This window comes from Pongo pygmaeus, chromosome 2, assembly GCF_028885625.2.
Source record: "Pongo pygmaeus isolate AG05252 chromosome 2, NHGRI_mPonPyg2-v2.0_pri, whole genome shotgun sequence".
NCBI classification, from domain to species: Eukaryota; Metazoa; Chordata; class Mammalia; order Primates; family Hominidae; genus Pongo; species Pongo pygmaeus.
In genome coordinates this window covers 105,291,275-105,316,766 of record NC_085930.1, presented here as the reverse complement: position 1 = coordinate 105,316,766, position 25,492 = coordinate 105,291,275, and the positions used below count along the sequence as shown (strand labels likewise).

General features: G+C 41.0%; 1 protein-coding gene across 2 annotated transcripts in view; it reads right to left on the bottom strand.

The window, feature by feature from the left end:
* The window catches only part of SPINK8 (serine peptidase inhibitor Kazal type 8 (putative)), a 35,529-nt gene extending 10,848 nt beyond the window's left edge, over positions 1-24,681 (bottom strand). Inside the window, exons 1-6 of one of the 2 annotated variants that reach the window (XM_054481796.1) lie at positions 24,555-24,681; positions 23,391-23,496; positions 20,183-20,304; positions 19,305-19,384; positions 12,092-12,141; positions 10,547-10,668 (exon numbers count right to left, since the gene is read on the bottom strand). In XM_054481796.1, coding sequence (XP_054337771.1) covers positions 10,547-10,668; positions 12,092-12,141; positions 19,305-19,371 — 239 coding nt within the window. In that variant the 5' untranslated portion in view covers positions 19,372-19,384; positions 20,183-20,304; positions 23,391-23,496; positions 24,555-24,681. Of the gene's footprint in view, positions 1-10,546; positions 10,669-12,091; positions 12,142-19,304; positions 19,385-20,182; positions 20,305-20,880; positions 22,177-23,390; positions 23,497-24,554 lie in introns of those variants that run through there. The other variant, XM_054481795.1, reaches the window with a different exon arrangement.
* Positions 24,682-25,492: the final 811 nt, after the last annotated feature.

The window sequence follows — 25,492 nt, the reverse complement described above, 5'->3', positions numbered from 1 at the left end:
GTTGGAGTGCAGTGGCGTGATCTCAGCTCACTGCAACCTCTGCCTCCTGGGTTCAAGCAATTCTCCTGCCTCAGCCTCCTGAGTAGCTGGGATTACAGGCATGTGCCACCAGGCCTAGCTAACTTTTTGTATTTTTAGTAGAGACTGGGTTTCATCATGTAGGCCAGGCTGGTCTTGAACTCCTGACCTCAGGTGATCCACCCACTTCGGCCTCCCAAAGTGCAGGGATTAAAGGCATGAGCCACTGCACCTGGCCTACCAAATATTTTTAAAAGATTTAATACCAGTCTTTCTTAAACTCTTCCAAACAATACAAGAGGAGGGAACACTTGCTACTTCATTCTATGAGGACAACATTACCATGTTATCAAAGACAGACAAAGACATCACATAAAAGAAAACTATAGACCAATATCCCTTATGAATATAGATGCAAAGATTCTCAGAAAAATACCAACAAATTGAATCCAACCACATATTAAAAGGATTATACACCATGACAAAATGGCCTTTATCCCAAGAATTCAGAGCATTTCAAAAAAAAAAATCAGCCAATTTAATAATATCACATTAATAGAATGACAGAAAAACATTGCATGATAATATCAATTGATTCAAAACATACACACATAATATTCAACAAAATCCAACACCATTTCATAATAAAACACCCAGAAAACTAGGAATAGAAGAGAACTTCTTCAACATGATAAAGAACACTTATGAAAAACCCATAGCTAATATCGTACTCAATGGTGAAAGACTGAAAGACCTGTATAAGATCAGGAACAAGACATGAATAATCTGCTTTCACCACTGAGATTCAACGTTGGACTGGAAATTCTAGGCGAGCAATTAGGCAAGAAAAAGAAATAAAAGGCATCCAAATTTGAAAGGAAGAAGTAAAATGATCTCTATTCAAAGATGGTATGATTCTATATGTAGAAAATCCCAAAGAATTAATATAAAAAATGACTGAAGCTAATAAATTCAGCAAGTTGCAGAGTACAAGATGAACACACAAAAATCAGTTGTGTTTCTATAACTATAAATCAGCAATGAACAATTTCAAAATAAAATTAAGAAAACAATTCAGTTTACAACAGCATCCAAAAAAGAAAATACTTAGTAATAATCCCGGAGGTGAAAGACTTGTACACTCAAAACTACAAAACTGAAACTGCTGAAAATAAATAAAGAAGGCCTAAATAAATGAACGACATCCCATGCTCACTGACTGGAAGAATTAATTTAAGATGACAATACTTCCCAAAGCAATCTACAGATTCAATGCAATCCCTATCAAAATTCCAGTGGCCTTTATATTTTGTGGAAATAGAAAAGCCAATCTTGATATTCATACAGAGTTGCAAAGGGCCCTAAGTAGCCAAAATCATCTTGAAAAAGAAACAAAATTGGAAAACTCCAAATGTCCAATTTCAAAAACTTACTATAACACTACAATAATCTTGCAGTCTCAGCTACTTGGGAGGCTGAGGCAGGAGGATTGTGTGGGCCTGGGAGTTCAAGACTGCAGTGAGCTATGACCACACCACTGCTCTCCAACCTGGCAGACACAGTAAGACCCTGTCTCCAAAAAAAAAAAAAAAAAAGTATAATAATCAGTGTTACTGGTACTAGTATTAGGATATAAATACAGAACAAAAGAAAAGAATCAAGCGTCCAAAAATAAACTCATATATCTATGGCCAATTGATTTTCAACAAGGGTGCCAAGGCCATTCAATGGGGGGAAAGGATAGTTTCTTCAACAAATAAAGCAGGGACAACTGGATAACCACATGCAAAAGAATAACATTAGACAGGGTGGGCATGGTGGCTCATGCCTGTAATCCCAGCACTTTGGGAGGCCGGGCAGATGACCTGAGATCAGGAATTTGAGACCAGCCTGGCCAACATGGTGAAACCCCATCTCTATTAAAAATACAAAAATTACCCAGGCTTGGTGGTGGGCTCCTGTAATCCCAGCCACTGGGGATGCTGAGGCAGGAGAATTGCTTGAACCCAGGAGGTGGAGGTTGCAGTGAACCAAGATCGTGCCACTTCACTCCAGCCTGGGTGACAAAGCGAGATCCTGTCTCAAAAAGAAAAAAAAAAAAAAGTTAGACCTCTATCTCACACCATATATAAAATTTAATTCAAAAATGGATCAATGAAGCCAGGTGTGGTGGCTCATACCTGTAATCCCAGCACTTTGGGAGGCCGAGGTTGGGGGATCACGAGGTCAGGAGTTTGAGACCAGCCTGGCCAGCATGGTGAAACCCCGTCTCCACTAAAAATACAAAAAATTAGCCGGGCATGGTGGCGCACACCTGTAGTCCCAGCTACTCCGGAGGCTGAGGCAGGAGAATTGCTTGAACCTGGGAGGCAGAGGTTGCAGTGAGCTGAAATCACACCACTGCACTCCAGCCTGGGAAAAGAGTCAGACTCTGTCTCAAAAAAAAAAAAAAAAAAAAAGGATCAATGGGCTAAAACTACTAAACTCTTAGAAGAAAAATTAGAAGTAAATCTTTATGCCTTTGAATTTTACAGTGGTTTTTGGGTGTAATAGCAAACGCAGGAACAACAAAAGAAAAAATAGATAAATTGATTTCATCAAAATTAAAAACTTTGTGCATCAAAGGACATTATCATGAAAGTAAAAGGCAACCTATAGAATGGGGGGAGAAATATTTGAAAATCACAGTATTTAGTATTCAAAATATATAAAGAATTCTTACAACTAAAACATAAAAAGACAACACAATTTTTAAAAAAGGGCAAAGACTTGAGTAGATATTTCTCCAAAAAAGGTATATGGATAGCCAAAAAGTACATGAAAAGATATCCAACCTCATTAGTCATTAGAGAAATGTAAATGAAAACCTGAGGAGATACCATTTCACACCTACAAGGATGGATATAATAATATTTTTAAAAAGTACTAGCAAGGATGTGAAGAAATTGGAACTCTCATATTTCCGGAAGAATGTAAAATGGTTCAGCCCCTATGGAAAAGTTTGATGGTTCCTCAAAAAGTTAAACACAGAATTACCATATAACTCAGCAAATTCCACCCCTAGGTGTATAACCAGAAGCCTGAAAACAGGTACTCAAATAAATACTTGTACACAAATGTCTATAACAGCACTATTCACAATAGTTAAACGTGGAAACAACCCAAATTTCCATTAATGAATAAATAAAAAAATTGTGGTATATACACATAATGGAAAACTATTCAGTAATACAAAAACAAATGAAGACATACACCACACTGTGGATGAACCTCAAAATGATTATGTAAGTGAAAGAAGCCAGACACAAAAGATCATAGGTTGTATAATTCCAGTTATGTGAAATATACAGAACAGTAAATCTGTAAAAACAGAAAGTCTATTGCTAGTTGCCAGGAACTGTGGGGAGGAGGGAATGGGAAGTTAACTGCTTAATGGACATGAGGTTTTATTCTGGAGTGACAAAAATGTTTTGAAAGTAATAAAGGTGGCAGTTTTATAACATTGTAAATGTACTAAATGCTACCGATTTGTTCACTTTAAAATGGTTCATTTTATGTCATATGAATTTTACCTCAATCTTTAAAAATATGCATTTGCACCCATTTATAGTTATAAGAACTTTGATAAGTTGCTCCCCTCAGGTCTCAGTGTCTTCATTCAAAAGTGAGCCCTTTTGCTTGGACAGTGAAAATGGAGAAGTAAGAATCTTTAAAAATTCTCTCCTCCACGAAAGCAACAAGAACACTGGAAAAAATGGTCAGAATCAAGTTTTCCAGAATTCTGGGAATTAAAAAAAAAATCAAACCATGCAGCAATCCAAGGAACATCTATTCAAGAAAAATTGCTGCATCTTGAATAGTGAGTTTCGTGGCATTTTATCTTGCTCTGAACACATCTGCAGCATTCCCAGTTCCATGGTAGTAATGAAAAACAACCACCCACGCTGTTTTGGTTACTGTAGCCTTGTAGTATAGTTTGAAGTCAGGTAGTGTGATGCCTCCAGCTTTGTTCTTTTGGCTTAGGATTGACTTGGCATGGTACTGGTACCAAAACAGAGATATAGATCAATGGAACAGAACAGAGCCCTCAGAAATAATGCCGCATATCTACAACTATCTGATCTTTGACAAACCTGAGAAAAACAAGCAATGGGGAAAGGATTCCCTATTTAATAAGTGGTGCTGGGAAAACTGGCTAGCCATATGTAGAAAGCTGAAACTGGATCCCTTCCTTACACCTTATACAAAAATCAATTCAAGATGGATTAAAGACTTAAACATTAGACCTAAAACCATAAAAACCCTAGAAGAAAACCTAGGCATTACCATTCAGGACATAGGCATGGGCAAGGACTTCATGTCTAAAACACCAAAAGCAATGGCAACAAAAGCCAAATTTGACAAATGGGATCTAATTAAACTAAAGAGCTTCTGCACAGCAAAAGAAACTACCATCAGAGTGAACAGGCAACCTACAAAATGGGAGAAAATTTTTGCAACCTACTCATCTGACAAAGGGCTAATATCCACAATCTACAATGAACTCAAACAAATTTACAAGAAAAAAACAAACAACCCCATCAAAAAGTGGGCAAAGGACATGAATAGACACTTCTCAAAAGAAGACATTTAATGCAGCCAAAAAACACATGAAAAAATGCTCACCATCACTGGCCATCAGAGAAATGCAAATCAAAACCACAATGAGATATCATCTCACACCAGTTAGAATGGCAATCATTAAAAAGTCAGGAAACAACAGGTGCTGGAGAGGATGTGGAGAAATAGGAACACTTTTACACTGTTGGTGGGACTGTAAACTAGTTCAACCCTTGTGGAAGTCAGTGTAGTGATTCCTCAGGGATCTAGAACTAGAAATTCCATTTGACCCAGCCATCCCATTACTGGGTATATACCCAAAGGACTATAAATCATGCTGCTATAAAGACACATGCACACGTATGTTTATTGTGGCATTATTCACAATAGCAAAGACTTGGAACCAACCCAAATGTCCAACAATGATAGACTGGATTAAGAAAATGTGGCACATATACACCATGGAATTCTATGCAGCCATAAAAAATGATGAGTTCATGTCCTTTGTAGGGACATGGATGAAATTGGAAATCATCATTCTCAGTAAACTATCACAAGAACAAAAAACCAAACACCGCATATTCTCACTCATAGGTGGGAACTGAACAATGAGAACACATGGACACAGGAAGGGGAATATCACACTGTGGGGACTGTTGTGGGGTGGGGGGAGTGGGGAGGGATAGCATTGGGAGATATACCTAATGCTAGATGACGAGTTAGTGGGTGCAGCGCACCAGCATGGCACATGTATACATATGTAACTAACTTGCACATTGCGCACATGTACCCTAAAACCTAAAGTATAATAATAATAAATTAAAAATAAATAAATAAATAAATAAATAATAAAAAATAATAAAAAAAAAGAAAGAAAGAAAAAAAAAAAAGAAAAACAACCACCCACAATTATGGTGAAAACAAGCAGCCTGGCAGTACCTGGAGGGAGAAGACTGGTGTTGGAATGCCTTCAATGCACCATTACCAGAGAATTGTCATTATTTGACCTGTCTGGGTGGTTCTCTGAAAGACCCATTTGCAAGGCTTTTATTTGACCATACTCAAACCTCTCTTGGTGCAAACAGCCTTTTCACTGGGAAAACTTGTTGAAAACAATCAGAGGCAACTGTTTAACATCATGGCTGCTGCATGGTGTGTAACAGTTGTGAAAAACAATAGGTTAACCAAGAGCTTAAAAGTAAGTTAGGCAATGAGATGTCCACAGGAGGTTTTGAAAAGCTCTAACATGTTACTGGAAATACAGAAGGCCTTGCAGCCAGTGTAAGGCTTTCTGCATGCTCAGAAAAGACCAGAGAAAGTCCCAACATCTCATCTCTAACTAATCTTGTGGGTCTGTGCAAACATCCAGTGAACACTAAAGTGTAGCTTTAAACTTCCTGGTTGAGTAGAGACATGCCCCAGTGCACAAACAAAGTTTTTGTTGTCAAAGACTGGGAGATTTATTGGTTCCAGCCATTTAAGGAAATTTTTGTCCAATCATTAGCTGATACTAAGATAATGAGCAGGACCAGATCAATGGCCATACATGACAAAAAATGTATACTTTACAGGATTATTTCAGAAGTCACTAAACTAACAAATGGCAACAACAACAAATAACAGCAACAAACCTTGGATAGAGGCGAGAATCTGATTTCCAGAGTTGCCACATTATATTATTTAAAATATTCAATTTTCAACAAAATAGTCATGGCACATACAAAGGAAAAGAAAGTATGGCTCATATATAGGATAAAAGTCATTCAATGGAATCTGTCACTGAGGAAGCCTAGATGTTGGACTTACAAGACATTTTAAATCAGCTATTTTACTTATGTTTAAAGAACTGGGCTGGGTGTAGTGGCTCATTCCTGTAATCCTAACACTTTGGGAGGCTGAGGCAGGTGGATCACTTGTGGTCAGGAGTTCAAGACCAGCCTGACCAACATGGTGAAATCCTGTCTTTACTAAAACTACAAAAATTAGTGGGACGTGATGGCACAAGCCTGTAATCCAAGCTACTTGGGAGGCTGAGATAGGATAATTGCTTGAATCCAGGAGGCAGAGGTTGCAGTGAGCCAAGATCATGCCACTGCACTCCAGCCTGGATAACAGAGTGAGACTCCATCTCAAAAAAAAAAAAAAAAAAAAAGAACTGAAGGAAACCATATGTAAAGAACAAAGAACTAAAGGCAAGTATGAGAATGATGTCTCACCAAATAGAGAATATCAATAAAGAGACAGAAAAAATTTTTTAAGAACCTGAATAAAAATTCTAAAGTTGAAAATTACAATGACCTAGAATGAAAAATTCCCTGGAGGGGCTCATACAAGATTTGAGCAGACAGAAGAAAGAGTCAAATTTGCTTGAAGATAGGCCAATGAATAGTATCCAGTTTGAGGAAAAGAAAGAAAAATAATTATAAAGAAAAAAGAACAAAATGGGTTAAAATGCCTCACATAACCAATAAGATAAAACCCAATTCAAATTGGGAAAAAAATGAACATAGCCACAGAGAAGTGTGGGATACTGTCAAGGGCGTCAACATATACATAAAGGGAATCCCTCAGGGAGAGGAGAGAGAGAAAAGGCAAAAGAATACTTGGAAAAATAATGGCTGAAATTCCCCAAGTTTGATGAAAAACTGTTCAACCAATAAGTTCAAAAAACTTACAATAGGATACATTCTAATAGAGCCACACATAGACAAATCATTATAAAACTGCCAAAAGACAAAGGCAAAGAGAGAATCCGAAAAGCAGAAAGGGAGAAGTGAATCATCACATGTAAATGATCCTCATACTGCTTCTAGCCTCCATGAATTCTGATGAATTCATGTGATTCCTCCATCAGGAGTTATGGAGGCTGGAAGCAGTGGGATGACAGTCAAAATGCTGAAAGAAAATGAGAGGTGGCCAGGCACGGTGGCTCACACCTATAATCCCAGCACTTTGGGAGGTGGAGGAGGGTGGACTGCTTGAGCTCAGGAGTTCAAGACCAGCCTGGGCAACATGGTGAAAACCTGTCTCTACCAAAAATACAAAAAAAAATTTAGGTGAACATGGTGGGGTGTGCCTGTAGTCCTAGCTACTCAGAAGGCTGAGGTGGGAGGATCACTTCAGCCCAGGAGGTCAAGGCTGCAGTGAGCCACAATCATGCCACTGCACTCTAACCTGGGTGACAGAGTGAGACTTGGTCTCATAAATAAATGAATAAATAAAAGAAAAGAAAATGACAGCCAACCAAGAATTCTATGCCCACCAAACTATTCTTCAGAAAGAAAGGTGAAATTAAGATATGTCTAGATAAAGAAGAATTGAGGCAATTTGTTGCTAGCAGACCTACAAAATACTAAACAGTCCTTCAGGCTAAAATGAAAGGATCATAAGCAGAAACTTGAATTCACGTGAAGAAATAAAGAGCCAGTTAAAGTAACTATATAGGAAAATAATAGACAGTATAAACATATTTTTGTTTGTGAATCTTTCTCTCCTATCTAAGAGGCAACTGCATAAAACAATTATAAATCTGTGTGAATGGGTGTACAATGAATAAAGATGTAATTTGTATAACAAAAACAGTTCAAAGAAGGATGGGGAGAATGGAGCTATTTAAGAACAGCATTTTTTGGCTGGGCGTAGTGGCTCAAACCTGTAATCCCAGCACTTTGGGAGGCCGAGGCGGGTGGATCACCTGAGGTCAGGAGTTTGAGACCAGCCTGGCCAACACGGTGAAACCCCATCTCTACAAAAATACAAAAATTAGTTAGGTGTGTTGGTGTGCGCCTGTAATCCCAGCTACTCGGGAAGCTGAGGCAGGAGAATCACTTGAACCCAGGAGGCAGAGGTTGCAGTGAGCCGAGACCACAGCATTGCACTCCAGCATGGGCAACAAAAGTGAAACTACGTCTCAAAAAATAAAAAAAAAAAGGAGCATTTATTTATTTATTTATTTATTTATTTATTTGAGACGGAGTCTCACTTTGTCACCCAGGCTGGAGTGCAGTGGCGTGATCTTGGCTCACTGCAAGCTCCACCTCCCTGGTTCACGCCATTCTCCTGCCTGAGCCTCCTGAGTAGCTGGGACTACAGGCGCCCGCCACCACGCCCAGCTAATTTTTTGTATTTTTAGTAGAGACGGGGTTTCACCGTGTTAGCCAGGATGGTCTCGATCTCCTGACCTCCTGATCTGCCTGTCTCAAAAGAACTTTGCTCTGTTGCCCAGGCTAGAGTGCAGTGGCACCATCATGGCTCACTGCAGCCTTGAACTCCTGGGCTCAAGCAATCATCCTGACTTCCAAGTAGCTAAGACTACAGGCATGTGCCACCATGCCTGGCTAATTTTTTAATTTTTTTGTAGAGACAGGGTCTTGCTATGTTGCTCATGTCCCAAATCCCTAGGCTCAAGCAATCCTTCTGCCTCAGCTTCCCAAAGTGTTGGGATTATAGGCTTGAGCCACCCCTCCAGGCAAAAATATTTTTTAAAATTTTTGTAATTCAGTTGGTATTAATCCAAATTAGATTGGTATAAATTAAAATTTAACTTGTAAGCTCCAGTGCAACTTCTAAGAGAATAATTTCTTTTTTTTTGAGACGGAGTCTTGCTTTATCTCCCAGGCTGGAGTGCAGTGATGCAATCTCAGCTCACTGCAACCTCTGCCTCCTGGGTTCAAGGGAGTCTTCTGCCTCATCCTCCTGAGTATCTGGGATTACAGGCATGCACCACTACACCCGGCTAATTTTTGTATTTTTAGTAGAGACAGGGTTTCGTCATATTGGCCAGGCTGGTCTCGAACTCCTGACCTCAGGTGATCCGCCCACCTCAGCCTTCCAAAGTGCTGGGATTACAGGCGTGAGCCACCGCGCCCAGCCAGAATAATTTCTGAGATGCACTGAAAGGGAGCTCTTTGGAGGCCATCTCTCAGATATCTCCTGGTTCCAGCATCATTTGACTCTGTGATGCTGCGCATTCCCCAGGTGATGCTTTCTGATTGTCAGGTGTCGGCGTCTGTGGCAGTGATTGAGGCTGACACCAAAGTTGTTTACGTTACAACTCTTGTATGGGTTCTAGTGTAAGCTTTAGCGTTTATTCAGCCAAGAATACAAGAAAGTCCAATCCTGCCCAGCCAAATATCTCTTATCCTGATCAAGAAGATTCTTATTCCTTCTCTAAAGGAGAAGCTGAGAAGAGGAAGGGGAGAGAGACTTAATTCTGATCTACTCTTGTGTTTTTGCTTTTCTCTCTTAAGATACTGCACTCAACCTGTAAGCCTTAGTTAGACAAGGGTGTGGCTTTTCTCCTTAAAGGAGAAAGCAGATGTCAGAGAATCCTCCTAACTCTATAGGGAGTTTCCTTAATACAAACCCCTGCTCCTCACTATTCCCCTTGGGGCTCAACAATTGGGCATTTCACTTGTGTGTTACTCAAAGCTCCTAACATGTGATGGGTGCAGAGACTAAACCACATACTAAGTTGGAAGCAAAAGAAAGTTGTTTTGGAAAATAATATCCATTTTAGGACCAATAAACTATTTGCTAGGAAGATTCTTCACCCAGCTTCCTCTTCCTCTTCTTTTTGTTCTTTGTTTCTGTTCTTTGGCCTGAGGGGGCATGAGGATGACCTTCATGTAGGGTCACATTATCTAAATGCTGTGGCTGCTTGTTTCTGAGTGCCTCCACTTGAGGCTTGTCCAGGTCACACACAGTGCCCTCACCTTAGTGGATTTCTGTTTCTGCATTGTCTGAATGATCACATGTACCTTTTGAGGTCACAGAGAGGGATGGAAGAAAGGGAGGAACAAATACTGGAGGAATGTCTGGAGAGAAGATCTCATTGGATGATGTAGGAAGTGGGCTGAGGTCATCACCCTCTTTTGACCACCCTTAACCTCTTGACTTGAAAGAAAGGGAGAACAAAATTAGGACTTACAGAATTTTGGAGCAGAGATGGCAGTCACTACTGTAGGTAACCTGGTCACTGCCACAAATAGGTTCACTGGGCTTGATGTAGGATAAAAACCAGCAGTTATTTATATTCTTGAGGCATTCAACCTGAAGGTGAGACACACACAACTGCTTCAGACACTTTCATCCAGGTCCTTTGGCCATTATTATGTATAGCTTGGGAGGTGGATGGAATACGAGAACTAGACCAGGAGTTCAGAGAACAGGATTCAGAAGCCTCAGTGTTTGACCCCAACAGTTACCACCCACAATATGTATATAATTGTAAAATAATATATAATCTGTGCACTCTCCAGTCTCCCATAAATTCTTTATTAAGATAAAAATACCGGCCGGGCGCAGTGGCTCACACCTGTAATCCTAGCACTTTGGGAGGCCAAGGCGGGCGGATCACGAGGTCAGGAGATCCAGACCATCCTGGCTAACAGGGTGAAACCCTGTCTCTACTAAAAATACAAAAAAATTAGCCGGGAGTGGTGGCAAGATCCTGTAGTCTCAGCTGCTGGGGAGGCTGAGGCAGGAGAATGGCATGAACCCGGTAGGCGGAGCTTGCAGTGAGCCGAGATCACGCCACTGCACTCCAGCCTGGGTGACAGAGCGAGACTCCGTCTCCAAAAAAAAAAAAAAAAAAGATAAAAATACCTGCCCTCTGTAACCTAACACTCATATTTTTGTACCAACCCCAAAATGTGATTGTTAGGTTACAGAGAGCAAAAGTAGGGAAATGTCTTTCCAGGTTAAAATTTCTGATGAAGAGCCAGGCATGGCGGCTCACGCCTGTACTCCCAGCACTTTGGGAGGCCAAGGTGGGCAGACCACAAGGTCAGGAGTTTGAGACCAGCCTGGCCAACATGGTGAAACCCCATCTCTACTAAAAATACAAAAATTAGCTGGGTGTGGTGGCATGCACCTGTAGTCCAAGCTACTGGGGCGGCTGAGGCAGAAGAATCACTTGAACCCGGGAGGCGCAGGTTGCAGTGAGCTGGGATCGTGCCACTGCACTCCAGCCTGGGCAACAGAGCAAGACTCCATCTCAAAAAAAAAAAATTCTGATGAACATTATCATATGTGGTGCCTCAGATGGCCGGGGCTCAAACTTGTCACAGCAGGTTGAAGACATCGAAGGAAGGAGATGGAGAAAATACCTCATAGGGCCTTGGTGTGAGGGAGGCAGTGGGTATGCCTGGCATATCATGGTGGAAAGAGTATCCACTGTGGCATAGGACCTACCTGAATTTGTGCCAAGACATCCTCATCCATTTATTGGTGCAAAATACTTGCTTTCTACCCCACAGGTGAGTTATGTAAACCGATTGGGAGAACCCTTGAGAAGAGGGCTCAGGAACGTATAAAATGTGCTACACATACTTGGTGACTCAGCTTTTATTGTTCTGTTATTCCCATGCAAGCCCCCTCCACTGCCCACCTCCCAGAAGAAAGAGCTGGGGCTTTTGGGGAAACTGGCTCTCTCCCCATTCCTGTTCTTGGGAACCAAGGAAGCAGTACTCACTATTGTTTTGTCTAGCTGACCTCTTTCAGAGGCCATAGGAAGGGGGAAGTCTGGAAGACAAAAGCACATACAGAAAAGTTGCTTCTCTGTCTTCTGCCCTCAGGGAAAAAGGTAAGATGAGGGGAGCCCTAGTTGGCACACAGGAAGCATCAAACCCCATCAGAAGAGGCTGGGCTCCTCTTTGATGCAAGCTGCCCTCTAAAGGAGCAAAGAATCAGGAAATACCTGCCTTTACCTTCTTGTAAAATGGAATTCTTAATTCTAGCCCTTCCATTTCATAAGTAACAACTTCTATAATCCTTGTCAGTTATTTTTAGTAAACATGCTCTAAGTTACAAATGACCATGAATTCATTATATTGAGATGCCCTAAAAGATGCTGAGTTTCATTAAGGCTTACATATTCAATCCAAAGCAGTCTTTGCAATTACGTATGTATATAAAATTTTATATAAGTATATATTATAATCACATGATATAATTTTATAGTATATAATATGTATAATATGTTACCAACTCTCATATATACCAGCTTTCTTGAGTATAATTCACATATCATAGAATTTTACCAGATTTTAAAAAAATGTTTTGACCAGCCTGGCCAACATGGTAAAACCCAGTCTCTACTAAAAATACAAAAATTAGCCAGGCATGGTGGTGCATGCCTGTAGTCCCAGCTACTTGGGATGTTGAGGGAGGAGAATGGCTTGAACCCAGGAGGCAGAGGTTGCAGTGAGCCAAGATTGCACCATTACACTCCAGCCTGGGCGAAAGAGCAAGACTCCTTTAAAAAAAAAAAAAAAAAAAGTTTTGAGACAGAGTCTTGCTCTGTCACCCAGGCTGGAGTGCATTGACATGATATGAGCTCACTGAAGCCTCAACTACCTGGGCTCAAGTAATCCTCCTACCTCAGCCTCCCAAGTGGCTGGGACTACAGGCATGCACCACCATGACCGACTTATTTTCTTGATTTTTTTGGTAGAGCTGAGGTCTCACTATGTTGTACAGGCTGGTCTGGAATTCCTGGGCTTAAGCATTTCTCCCACTCAGCCTCCTAAAGTGCTGGGATTACAGATGTAAGCCACTGTGCCCAGCCGAATTTACCAATTTTTACCATCATATAGAGGATTTTTTTTCTTTTTAAATAATTCACCTAAAGTTTACAGTTTGATGGTTTTTAGTATATTCACAGTTATGCCATCATCACCCCAAAAAGAAACCCTGTAACCATTAGCAGTCATTTATCGTGTTCCTCTTCCAACTATTTCCCTCCTGCCCCACCCTCGCCCCTGAAAAACAATAATCCACTTTGTTTCTTTTTGTTTTTTTAGACAGACTCTCGCTCTGTTGCCTAAGCTGGAGTGCAGTGGTGTGATCTCAGCTCACTACAACCTCGGCCTCCTGGGTTCCAGTGATTCTCCTGTCTCAGCCTTCCAAGTAGCTGGGATTACAGGTGCACACCACCATGCCCAGCTAATTTTTGTATTTTTAGTAGAGACGGGGTTTCACCGTGCTGGCCAGGCTGGTCTCGAACTCCTGACCTTAGGTGATGTGCCAACGTCAGCCTCTCAAATTTCTGGGATTACAGGCATGAAGTCCCACCAAGCCCAGCCTCTACTTTCTGTTTCTGGAGATTTGCTTTTCTGGACATTTCATATAAATGGAGTCATGCAATGAAGTATGTGGTTTTTTGTGTCCGTGTTTTAATGTTCTAACTATATTGTAGCTTGTATCAGTACTTCATTCCTTTTTATAGCTAAATAATATTCAATGTATGTATAGTCCACATTTTATTTATCCATTAATCAGTTAATGGACATTTGAGTTGCTTTCAGTTTTTTGCTATTATGAATAAAGCTGCTATGAATATTTATGCACACATTTTTGTGTGGGCATGTGTTTTTATTTCCCTTAAGTATGTACAAAGTGTGGAATAACCAGTCATATTCAAACCTTTTAAGGACTTGCTAGGCTATTTTCCAAAGCAGCTGCATTTTACATTCCCATCAGCAATGCACGATGGCTTCAATTTCTTCACATCTTTGCTAATGCTTGTCATTATCTCTCTTTTTGCTTATAGCCATCCTAGTAGGCATGAAGTGGTATCTCTGTTGTTTTTGTTTGTTTTGTTTTTTGAGACAGAGTCTCGCTCTGTCACACAGGCTGGAGTGCAGTGGCGTGATCTCTGCTTACTACAACCTCCACCTCCCAGGTTCAAGCAATTTTCGTGACTCAGCCACCCGAGTAGCTGGGATTACAGGTGTGCACCACCACGCCCAGCTAATTTTTGTATTTGCAGTACCTCAGGTGATCTGCCCACCTCAGCCTCCTAAAGTTCTGGGATTACAGGCATGAGCCACCACTCCTGGCCATATTGGTATCTTTATTGGTATCATTTGAATCACAAAAGTTTTTAAAAGTCCAATTGATCTTTTTGTTTTTGTTGTTCCTTTCTGCCTTTGGTGCCATTGTTAAGAAGGCTTTGCCTAATTCAAGGTCACAAAATTCACTCATATTGTTTCCTTCTAATAGTTTTATAATTTTAGCTCTTACATTTAGTTCCGTGATCCATGTCGAGGCATTATAATTTGTGTCCATGGTGTGAGGAAAAGGTCCAAATTTATTCTTTTGTATATAGATATCCACTTGTCCTAGCAGCATTTGTTTAAAAAGATTATTGTCCACTGAATTGTCTTCAGACCTTGTTAAAATCAATTCACTCCAAATGTAAGGTGTTTTTCCCCTGGATTCTTAGATTTTATTGATCTGTATTTCTTTTTCTTTTTCATAAAACGTATGACTCAAACATTGACCTGTATTTCTATTCTCATGCTAGTACCAAACTGTCTTGATGTCTATAACTTTGTAGTAAGCTTTGAAATTCAAAAGTGTGAGTACTTCAACTTTGTTTTTTTTTTTTTTTTTTTTTTTTTTTGAGATTGTTTTGTCTGTTGTCAGTCTTTTGCTTTTCCATATGAATTTTAGGATCAGCTTTTCCATTTCTGCAAAAAAGCCAGCTGTGGTTTTGATAGGATTTGCATGGAATCTGTAGATTGATTTCTAGAGTATTGCCATCTTAACAATGTTAAGTCTTCCAATCCATGAAGATGGGATATCTTTATGTTGGTTTAGGTCTTCTTTAATTTCTTTCATCAATGTTTTGTAGTTTTCAGTGCGCAAGTCTTTCACCTCCTTTAGTAAATTATCCTTAGGTATTTTATTATTTTTGATGCTATTGTAAGTGAAATTGTTTTCTTAATTTCATTTTCAGGATGTTCATTAGTAGTGTATAGATATACAAATGATTTTTGTATATTGCTCTTGTATTCTGCAAACTTGCTATTAACCCTAACAGTTTTTAGAGTATTCCTTAGGACTTTCTATTCACAAAATTATGTCATCTATAAACAGAGATCATTTTACTTCTTCCAATGCTATCTGGATAACTTTTATTCATTTTCTCTTGCCTAATTACCCTGGCTTGAACCTCCAGTACAATGTTAAATAGTAGTGGTGAGAGCAACGTTGCTCCCACTCACCCCCTTTGTGCTATTATCAAATATATTACATTTCTATATGTTCTCTATGTTAGAGAACATATAGAATACACTCAAATAAACATTTCCATATAGTAGGAAAATTACTTTACATGATTTCAATCCTTTTAGATTTATTGAGGCTTGTTTTATGATCTAGGATATGGCCTATCCTGGAGAACATTGCATGTGCACCTGAGCAGTATGTGTATTCTGATGTTGTTGGATGGTGTAGTCTGTAGATGTCTGTTGGGTCTACTTGGTTAATAGTGTTGTTCTAGTCTTCTATTTCCTTATTGGTCTTCTGTCTAGTTGTTTTAGCCATTATTAAAAGTTTGAGGTGATGTCTCCAACTATTATTGTTGTATTATCAATTTCTCCCTTCAATTCTGTTAGTTTTGCTTCATATATTTGGGGCCTTATTTTTAGGTGCATATATGTTCATAATTGTTTTATCTTCCTGATAGACTGACCCTTTATCATAACATGTCTCTCTTCATTTGTAGTAACATTTTTGTTTTGAACTGTATTTTGTCTGACATTAGTATAGCCATTCCAAATTTTTATGGTTGCAGTTTGCATGATATATTTTTCTCATCATTTTACTTTCGGCTTATTTGTGTTTTTGAATCTAAGGAGTATCTCCATATAAAGCATATAGTTGGATGTTGGTTTTTTTTTTTTTTGTTCAGTCTGACAGTTTCTGCCTTTTGACTGGATTGTGTAATTCATTCACATTTAACATTTTTATTGATATAGTTGGATTGACTTCCACCTGCCATTTTACTTTTTGTTTTGTGTGTGCCTCCTTTTTTCTCAAGTCCTCCTTCACTGGTTTGTGTTGCACTAAGTAAGTAAGTATTTTTTAATGTAATGTTGTAATTTTTTTTTTTTTTTTTTTGAGACAGCAGCTCACTCTGTTGCCCAGGCTGTAGTGCACTGGTACATTCCTGGCTCACTGCAACCTCCACCTCCCTAGTTCAAGAGATTCTCCTGCCTCAGCCTCCCCAGTAGCTGGGACTATAGGTCTGCACCACCATGCCTGGCTAATTTTTTTTTTTTTTTTTGAGACTGAGTTTCACTCTTGTCACCCAAGCTGGAGTGCAATGGTACGAACTCAGTTCACTGCAGTTCACTGCAACCTCTGCCTCCCAGGTTCAAGTGATTCTCCTGCTTCAGCCTCCCGAGATGGGAGGCTGGTATTACAGGCATGCTCCACCATGCCTGGCTAACTTTTGTATTTTTAGTAGAGATGGGGTTTCTCCAAGTTGGTCAGGCTGGTCTCAACCAATGCCCAACCATCCTTTCTTTACTTTTCTTTTTTTTTTTTTTTTTTTGAGATGCTGGGCTGACCTAAGCTAGGGTGAGGGCAATCAGGGCCCCACTACTCTCAGTCTGCCTCACCTGGGTTGGAGCCTCAGTCTCACAAGTAGGAGATGGGTGGGAAAAAAGAGGACCCTGCCTCTGGGACTCACTCTCCTGGAATTTAGCCTCAGCAACACAAAGGTATGGAGGAATGAAAAAGGTTGATGACGTGTCCTTCCCAGGGAGATATACCATTGCCCCCTGTAAGCTTAGGGAGAGAAGAGAAACTCATCTTGGCCATATATGTCCAGAGTAGATCTTCCATCACACTGCGCTGGGAAGAGGAGGGGAAAGATAGGCAATGGCTTAAGTTCTACACATTCTTGCTGTTCCTACCTTTTGAAACATTTATCAAAATGTGTGGCCTGGCCGGGCGCGGTGGCTCATGCCTGTAATCCCAGCACGTTGTGAGGCCGAGGCTGACGGGTCACTTGAGGTCAGGAATTCGAGACCAGCCTGACCAACATGGTGAAATCCTGTCTCTACTAAAATACAAAAATTGGCTGGGCATGATGGCGGATGCCTGTAATCCCAGCTACTTGGAAGGCTGAGATGGGAGAATCGCTTGAACTTGGGAGGCAGTGGTTGCAGTGATCTGAGATGGTGCCACTGCACTCCATCTTGGGCAGCTGAGGGAGACTTTGTCTCAAGAAAAAAAATGAAAGTGTGGCTGGGTGAGGTGGCTCATGCCTGTAATCTCAGCACTTTAGGAGGCCAATCCAGATGGATCACTCGAGGTCAGGTGTTCGAGACCACCCTGGCCAACATAGTCAAACCATGTCTCTACTAAAAATAAAAAAAATTTAGCCAGGCATGGTGGCACATGCATATTGTTCCAGCCACTTTGGGGGCTGAGGTGGGAAACTCGCTTGAACCGAGGAGGTGGAGGTTGCAGTGAGCCGAGATCACACCACTGCACTCCAGCCTGGGTAACAGCAAGACTCTGTCTCAAAAAAAAAAAAAAGTGTGTTAATATTAGGTATGAACCGTGATATCTATATATCTTCCACCACTGGTGTGTTCAGGTACCACTCCTGACACATAACCCGTGTCTAGCCCAGTTACTGGCATTAAGATCAACACACAGTATATATTTATTGGATATGTAAATAAATGGGTGCTGGGAAACCCAACATAGTAGTAAGGGCCACATCACAAAGGCTTTGTGTTTATTACAGCAGAACTAAGATAAGATTTGCACTAAAAATGACAACTATTGTAGCAGTGGTACACGGGTTAGAGTAAGTCAAGTTACAGGCAAAGGGAACGGTTAAGGAGAATAAAAAAATATTTTCATGAAATGATGAGAACCTTCACTGAGGAAGTCACTGTTGTGGAAATGTGGACAAGCATGAATTTACATGATATATGAAGTGTTCTATCAACTGAACTTAGTCACTGGTTATGGGCATACGGGGAGAAATAGGTTTGAGGAAAAAATATAAGGCCACACAACTACGAGAACAAGGAAAGGGTGATTTGCAAGAAAGATGGAGTGGTCCACTTTGGTTGAGTTATGGTGTGTTCCCGACAGAGGATGAGACTCAGCCAGAAGGGAACACAGCAGGCTTGCAGGGAGGCTGATGCCAATGGCTGATATGCTCAGTAGCAGTGGGGGTGAGGATTGAATGAAAGGTGAGGAAGTGTAGAAATATACCTAGATTTATCAACAGATGATTAAATTGGAGAGGGAAGGGGAGGAGAGGGACCAGGTTTATTTGTTTTTTACGTAAGATATGAGAGTCATGAAAAATAGTTTTCAGCTTGTTACAGAACTCTCCTAAGATGTGAGAGCCTTGAAGAAAATGTTTTAAGTGAGACACCATACCAATGGAAAGTAAGAGATTGAAGACAAGTAGGAAAGAGTTGCAGAAATCAAATAGAAAAACATGTTGAGGCCTTCAGAGATTCCCTACAGTTAACTATAAGCACAACTTTTGCTAAAACCCGCCATTAACCAGAATAATATCTGAGTCTACTTTCACATAGTCTAATGAGTTTCTTTTTTTGATTTGAGATATGTAAATATACAAGCTCTAGAAATGTACATTTCTGAGGTTTAAATATCTTAGGTAGTAACCTGGCATTTTGGAAAGTTCAATGTTCCTGGACTTGGATGGTTTGGATTCAAATCCCAGCTTTGATAGTAACAACATTGTATGAATCCTTTCTCTGGGTTTTAATTTCTACATTTGTAACATGAGAAATTAGGATTAAATAAAACTGAACAGCACTTCCACTTCCATCTCTAATTTTCCCATGATTCTAGATTTACTGCAGAAAATGTGGGCAGAGCAAGGACACATAACTCACCAATTGCAAAGGCCATCCACATGGAGGTAGCTAGAACAAGGATGGCATCTGAGCAGGTCCCCTTCATGGTGACAGAAGAACTGTGGAAATATGCAACTTTTGATGTAGGACAAACATCTATGTGAAATACAAGTTCTCACAGAGATCCCTCACTGACCAGGAAATGAAGTCTAAATACTTTGTTCTTTCCTCAGGTCATTTGGAATGAATTGTGTCTGAAGAAACTCAATTGTTTAATTCATTTCCCTAAAATCATTGGACATTTGAAAAAAAAAAATCTTAAAAACAGAATTTTAGAAGATGCCAGAAAAAGAGTTAGTAAAGAATGCTTGCAAGGGAAAGAATAAACACCAAGAGTTTTTCAATAAAATATTTAAAAGTAGCCGGGCATGGTGGCTCATGCCTGTAATCCCAGAATTTTGGGAGGCCAAGGCAGGAGGATCACTTGAGCCCAGGAGTTCGAGACCAGCCTGGGCAACATAGTAGGACCCCATCTCTGAAGGGCAGTCACTCAACAACATGTGTAAGTCAGCAGGCAATAAGAAACAAGAAGGGACAAAACACGAAACCTCACTCCTATACTTGTAATCTTCCCTAACGTTGTTACTTGGTGTTAATACTTAGTATCCAGTAAAATTACTGAAAGGAAAATCATAGTATATTTACCAACAGCTTACTTGCATTATTGAAATTATTATAGTACATACCAATTGATATTTTAATTACTGGTTTCTATTCTCTTCATCCTACACATTTTCCAGGTAAACATTTTTCATTCTATATCGAGGTAATTTCTACCCAAGGCCTCCCCTGAGAAAAATAACAAGTAATAAATAATACAACCCTTAAAAGTTTGCAAATTAAGAAGTCCACTTTACCTGCTGTGACTCCCACGGTTGCTCTGAGAAACTGGCTGAACAGGATGGTTTTTATTGATAGTTTGTTCATAATGAACTAGGAAGGAAGGCAAAGCTTATTTGTCTTTTCAAGGTTCCAATGCCTGGCAGTAGAAGAGAGTGAGCTTTGAAATTAGGAAGTGTAGATATGACTCAAATCTATTTCTTTCAACTCTAAATTCTGTAATGCCTAAATCTTGTGAGTTCATATTTCAAATTTCTGAGGGTGGTATGTACTGTCCAGTACTACTCAAAATCTAGCTATTCTTGTGAAAGCTGAACCTACCATTTTAGACGTATGTCATACACAATTTTTGAATTTCTACATTTTAATTTGCATTATAATTATTACATTCAAGACAGCTTCAGATATTGACACAATACTATAAATTACCACATCTGCATTGCAGTTATTTTATCAAGTCAGGTGTTCACTTTATCGAAGCATCTGCTTTAGATTATTTCTATTGACTCATAGAGGTTCTATTTATTTTTATTTCTTTAGAGACAAGGTCTTGCTCTGTTGCCCAGGCTGAAGTACAGTGGCATGATCACAGCTCACTGCAGCCTTGAACGCCTAGCCTCAAGTGACCCTCTTGCTTGGCCTCCCAAAGCATTGGGATTACAGGTGTGAGCCACTGATCTGGCCTGACTCATAGAGTTTTAAAGTAGAAAATTACCTTATATGGAATCCTCCAAGTTCAGTCTTATTTAGCAGAGTTGAGAAATCTGGAGATAGAGTGCTCATTTCCCTTAAATGATAGCTTGTTCTACCATTTGAACAAAAATTCTGCTAACATTTTTTAAAGCAGAAGTTCAGAAGTTATTGGTTATCATAAATTCCTCAGGTCTAAGTCCTAAATGAATGGCCTTAACTGGGGACATGCCACATAGTTCTGGGAGGTCAAGTGTATTTTCCCAGCACTGCTCTGATCAACCACAGTGTCTACCATGGTGGTCTTCAAAATTTTTGCTTTTAATCCCTCTAAATTTGGTGCCTGCTTATATGTATTTTTAAGTGACATGTAAAATTTTCCATCAGAAATTTTAATAGGCTGGGTACTGTGGCTCAAGCCTGTAATTTCAGCACTTTGGGAGGCTGAAGCAGGCAGATCACTTGAAGCTAGGAGTTCGAGACTGGCTTGGCCAACATGGTGAGACCCTGTCTCTACTAAAAATGCAAAAATTAGCTGGGCGTGGTGGTACGTGCCTGTAATCCCAGCTACTCACGAGGCTGAGGCACGAGAATCGCTTGAACCCAAGAGGCAGAGGTTGCAGTAAGCCGAGATCGCGCCACTGCACTCTAGCCTGGGGGACAGAGCAAAACTGTCTTTTTTTTGTTTGTTTTTCAGTTGCAAGATTTAATAGAGTGGAAACAGAGCTCCCATATGATGGGAGGGGACCCAAAGGGGGTTGCCGCTCCCTGCTCGAATGCCTGGGTTTATATCCCAATCATTGTCCCTCCCCCTGTGTTCTCAGGCGATATATGATTTGACTATTTCTTTACCTCCTGCTTTTAGCCTATTTTGTATTTTAGTGAGCCCTCTTTACTACCTGATTGGTCGGGCTTGAGCTGAGTTACAAGCCCCTGTTTAAACGTGCGTGTGGTCACCTTCCCTAGCTAGGCTTAGGAATTCTTAGTCAGCCTAAGAAATCCAGCTAGTCCTGTCTCTCAGTCCCCTCTCTCAACAGGAAAACCCAAGTGCTGTTGGGGAGGTTGGCCGACGACTGCTCTAACTGCTTCTTGCTGAACTGGGGCATAGTAGGGGTCATGCAGTTGAGATTTCCTCGGGAGGGGTGCCTTTGATGTCATCTATATCAGAGCATGAGCTAGCAGGCCGGTCCAGGGATCCCCGGTAGATCTTAGTCATGGACTGCATCTGGGGCTCCATTTGAAGAACATTTGTAGTTTTACAGCTTTGATTCTGGAAAAGACAAACCTAACAAGGAGGTTAAAGATACAGGGATTGAAATATATGGCCTGAAGTGCAGGGGCATATGGGTGTGGGGCTGAAAGTGGGGTTTCCTTTAGAAAAACTCCTATACGATGGTGCTTCAATATTTCCGGGAAGCCGCATTCTCCATAGCTCTTGGTAAGGGGAGCTACTGGTAGTATAGCGGCATGGAGGGGATTACCCTATACTAGGGGTCCTTCTATAAGCCTTTCTAATGGAGGGTCCCACCTTGTGGCTCTTTTGGCTTCAATATCCACTTGGCGGTTCCCTTCTATTTCCCTTTCCTTTCCTTTCTGATGACCCTGGCAGTGTAAGACTGCCACCTCTTTAGGTTTCTGTACAGCCAATGATAATCTCCTAATGGCTTCCTGATGTTTGATAGGTGTTCCCTCAGAAGTTAGGAATTCCCTTTCTCTCCATATTGCTGCTTGGGCATGGAGGACTAGGTAAGCATACTTAGAGTCTGTATAGATATTTACCCTTTTTTCTTCTCCTAATTCTAGTGTATAACGGCCCCTGCTTTTGCTAGAATGTCTCTCCCTAACAAGGGAATGGGGCTTTCAGGCATAATTAGAAAGGCATATGAAAAGAGTAAAGTTCCCTAGTCACAACTTAGTGGCTGGGAGAAGTATCTAGTGACTGCCTGTCCTAGGACCCTTCGGATAGTGACAGATGTGGAGGACAGTTGTCCGGGACAGGAGAATAAGACTGAGAAGGCCGCGCTAGTGTCCAGCAGACAGTTAACCTCCTGGCCCTCAATGGTCAAGCATACCTGGGGAGGGTGATGCCAGGGGCTGGCGCTTGCCCCAGGCACCCTCAGTCCTGCTGCTGGATCATCTGGTTAGTGGCTTCTGACTCAGAGGACCTTCATCCCCTGGGGCAGTGGGCCTTCCAGTGATACCCCTGAAATAAGGGGCATGGATGAGGGGGTGGCTTCTTACTATTCGGACAATCTTTTTTAAAGTGTCCTTGTAGACCTCACTGGAAGCAAAGCCCTATTAGGCATTCAATTTGCCCAGCCTTTCCCTTTTCCAGAGCCTCCAAAGTCCGCTTGCCTGAAGGCCACGACTAAAGCGGTGGCCTTCTTTTTATCCCGTTTGTCCCGTTCTGCCTGCTCCTCCTGATCACTATTATAAAAACTGAGGTTGCCAAGTTCTCAGTTTAAGTTTTGCTCCGGGCTTAAGGCGGACTTCTGAAGTTTTTTTCTAATGTTTGCAGCTGAGTGATAAACTTACCCTTTAAAATTAGTTGGCCTTCAATTGATTCAGGTGACAGGGAGGTATGCTTCCTCAATGCCTCCCTTAGTCTCTCCAGAAAGGCAGTAGGATTTTCTTCCTTTCCCTGTGTTATAGTGGACATCATTGAATAATTCATAGGCTTCTTCCTAGTTTTCCTTAGTCCTTCCAGCATGCAAGTTGGCAAATGTCTGCGGCACCAATCGCCATGTTCTGATTCTGCGTCCCAGTGAGGGTCTACACTGGGAACTGCCTGCTGGCCTGGGGGAATTGTTCTCTTTCCTCTGTTGTCATCCTATCTTTGACCTAACTGAGATACCAGAGATTGCCAAACTCTCGGGCTGTAGTTATAGCGGCACTTCTCTCATTTGGGGTTAGTGTCTGATCTAGCAGTAACATTATGCCTCTCCGTGTCAGATCAAAGGATTGTCCTAACCCTTGTAAAACATCAACATAGCCATCAGGGTTATCTGAGAATTTACCTAGGTCTATTTTAATTTGCTTCAAGTCTGAGAGGGAAAAAGGTACACGCACTCTGGGCCGAATTCTCCTCCTCCCACCGCTTCGAGGGGGCATAATCAGGGAATATTGGCACTCTTTGGTTCATTGTTTACCCCTTTCTCTATCTCCTTTTGCACCATTTGTGTTGAAGGGGGGTCCTTATTAGTTGGGGAAGGAGCCGGGGGAATGCCAGGGCAGGGAGGTAGACTCTGAGGGCTTCCTGTAGGGCATAAGTTACACTTTTAACATAATTGCGAGTTGTCTCTTAATGAAAAGAAAGTTTGCCATATGGCACTTCACTCCATTTGCCCTATTTTCTACAAAAGAAGTCTAGCTGTAAGATGGTGTTATAATTTATACTTCCCTTGGAGGGCAGGTTTCTCCCTCTTGAAGAGGATATGGTGGCCAGGGGTACTGCAGAAGAATATAAGTCTTTTCTTTCTTAGCATCTGAGGGTCAAATTGGTCCTAATTCTCCAGAATACATCTTAGGGGCATTTTTGCTTGGGGGGGAACGTTTAAAAAGAACATAGGGATGCCAGCACCCCTAGTCATTTTCCGATGAGCATTAGTCCTAGAGCATCCTCTATGGTCCTAATGCTTATTCTTTTTCAGGGTGCATAACCACCCACGGACCTCTGCTTATCAGATTAGTTACACTCACTGATGTAGCAGTCCTGCACCTGTTTTCCTGCCCTTCTTGACCACAAAGAAAGGGGTCCGGGCTGCTGGATTCTAGTGGTCCTTTACCAGCATGCCCGACATTGCCTTTGCACTCAGGAGTGAGTTCTAGAGCTGGGCTGGGTTTCTGAGTATTTCATAACAACCCAGTTGCCCCATCAAGATGCATTTTCATAAACAACAGTTCTTATGCAAATTCGTTTCAGAGAGGGTGTAGGTAACCTTTTGAGTCAGGATTGAGATAGAGTTTTTGCCCACTAGGGCCTTTGTCCTTCTTTTCCTTTGTAGGAATATGCCTTAATTATCGATCTTAAGATTTTGTTGCCCCAGATTAAGTCCTTTTGGGTACGAAGTATGAGAGATGGATCCTGTTTATCCTATGTGCCTTTTTCCTACGAGAAGGAGAGCGAGGAGAAAAAGATGGGCTTGCTGTTTTTGTAAGTACTTTAAGGCTTGGCTGAGTGCAAACAGCTCGCAGGTTTGAGCAGACCAATTATGAGGCAATTCTCCTAATTCTGCTTCCACAAGAGTTTCCTTATCAATTACTGAATACCCATTGTGGTTTTTTCCTCAATCACCTGGGAGGAACCATCTGTCCTCTTGTCCTGAAGGGAGTTCCTCCTAGGTCTGGTTGGACCTTTGTATGGTAATTAAGATTTAAATCCCCTGTTAGGAAATCTGCTGGGTTAAGGGAATTATCAGTGGTTGGTGTTAAATCACCTTTTTCTAACAGAATAGCCCCATACTTTAAGAATTTTGAGCTAGTAAGCTACCTTTTTTTTTTTGGATTTAGGATTGTTCTGAACTGGTGAGGTGTGTTCACAATGAGGTTCCTCTAAAGGTTATTTTTCTACTTTATTCTGTTAGCAAAGCAGTTACCACTACAGATTGAATGCATCTGGGCCATCCACGGGTTACTGG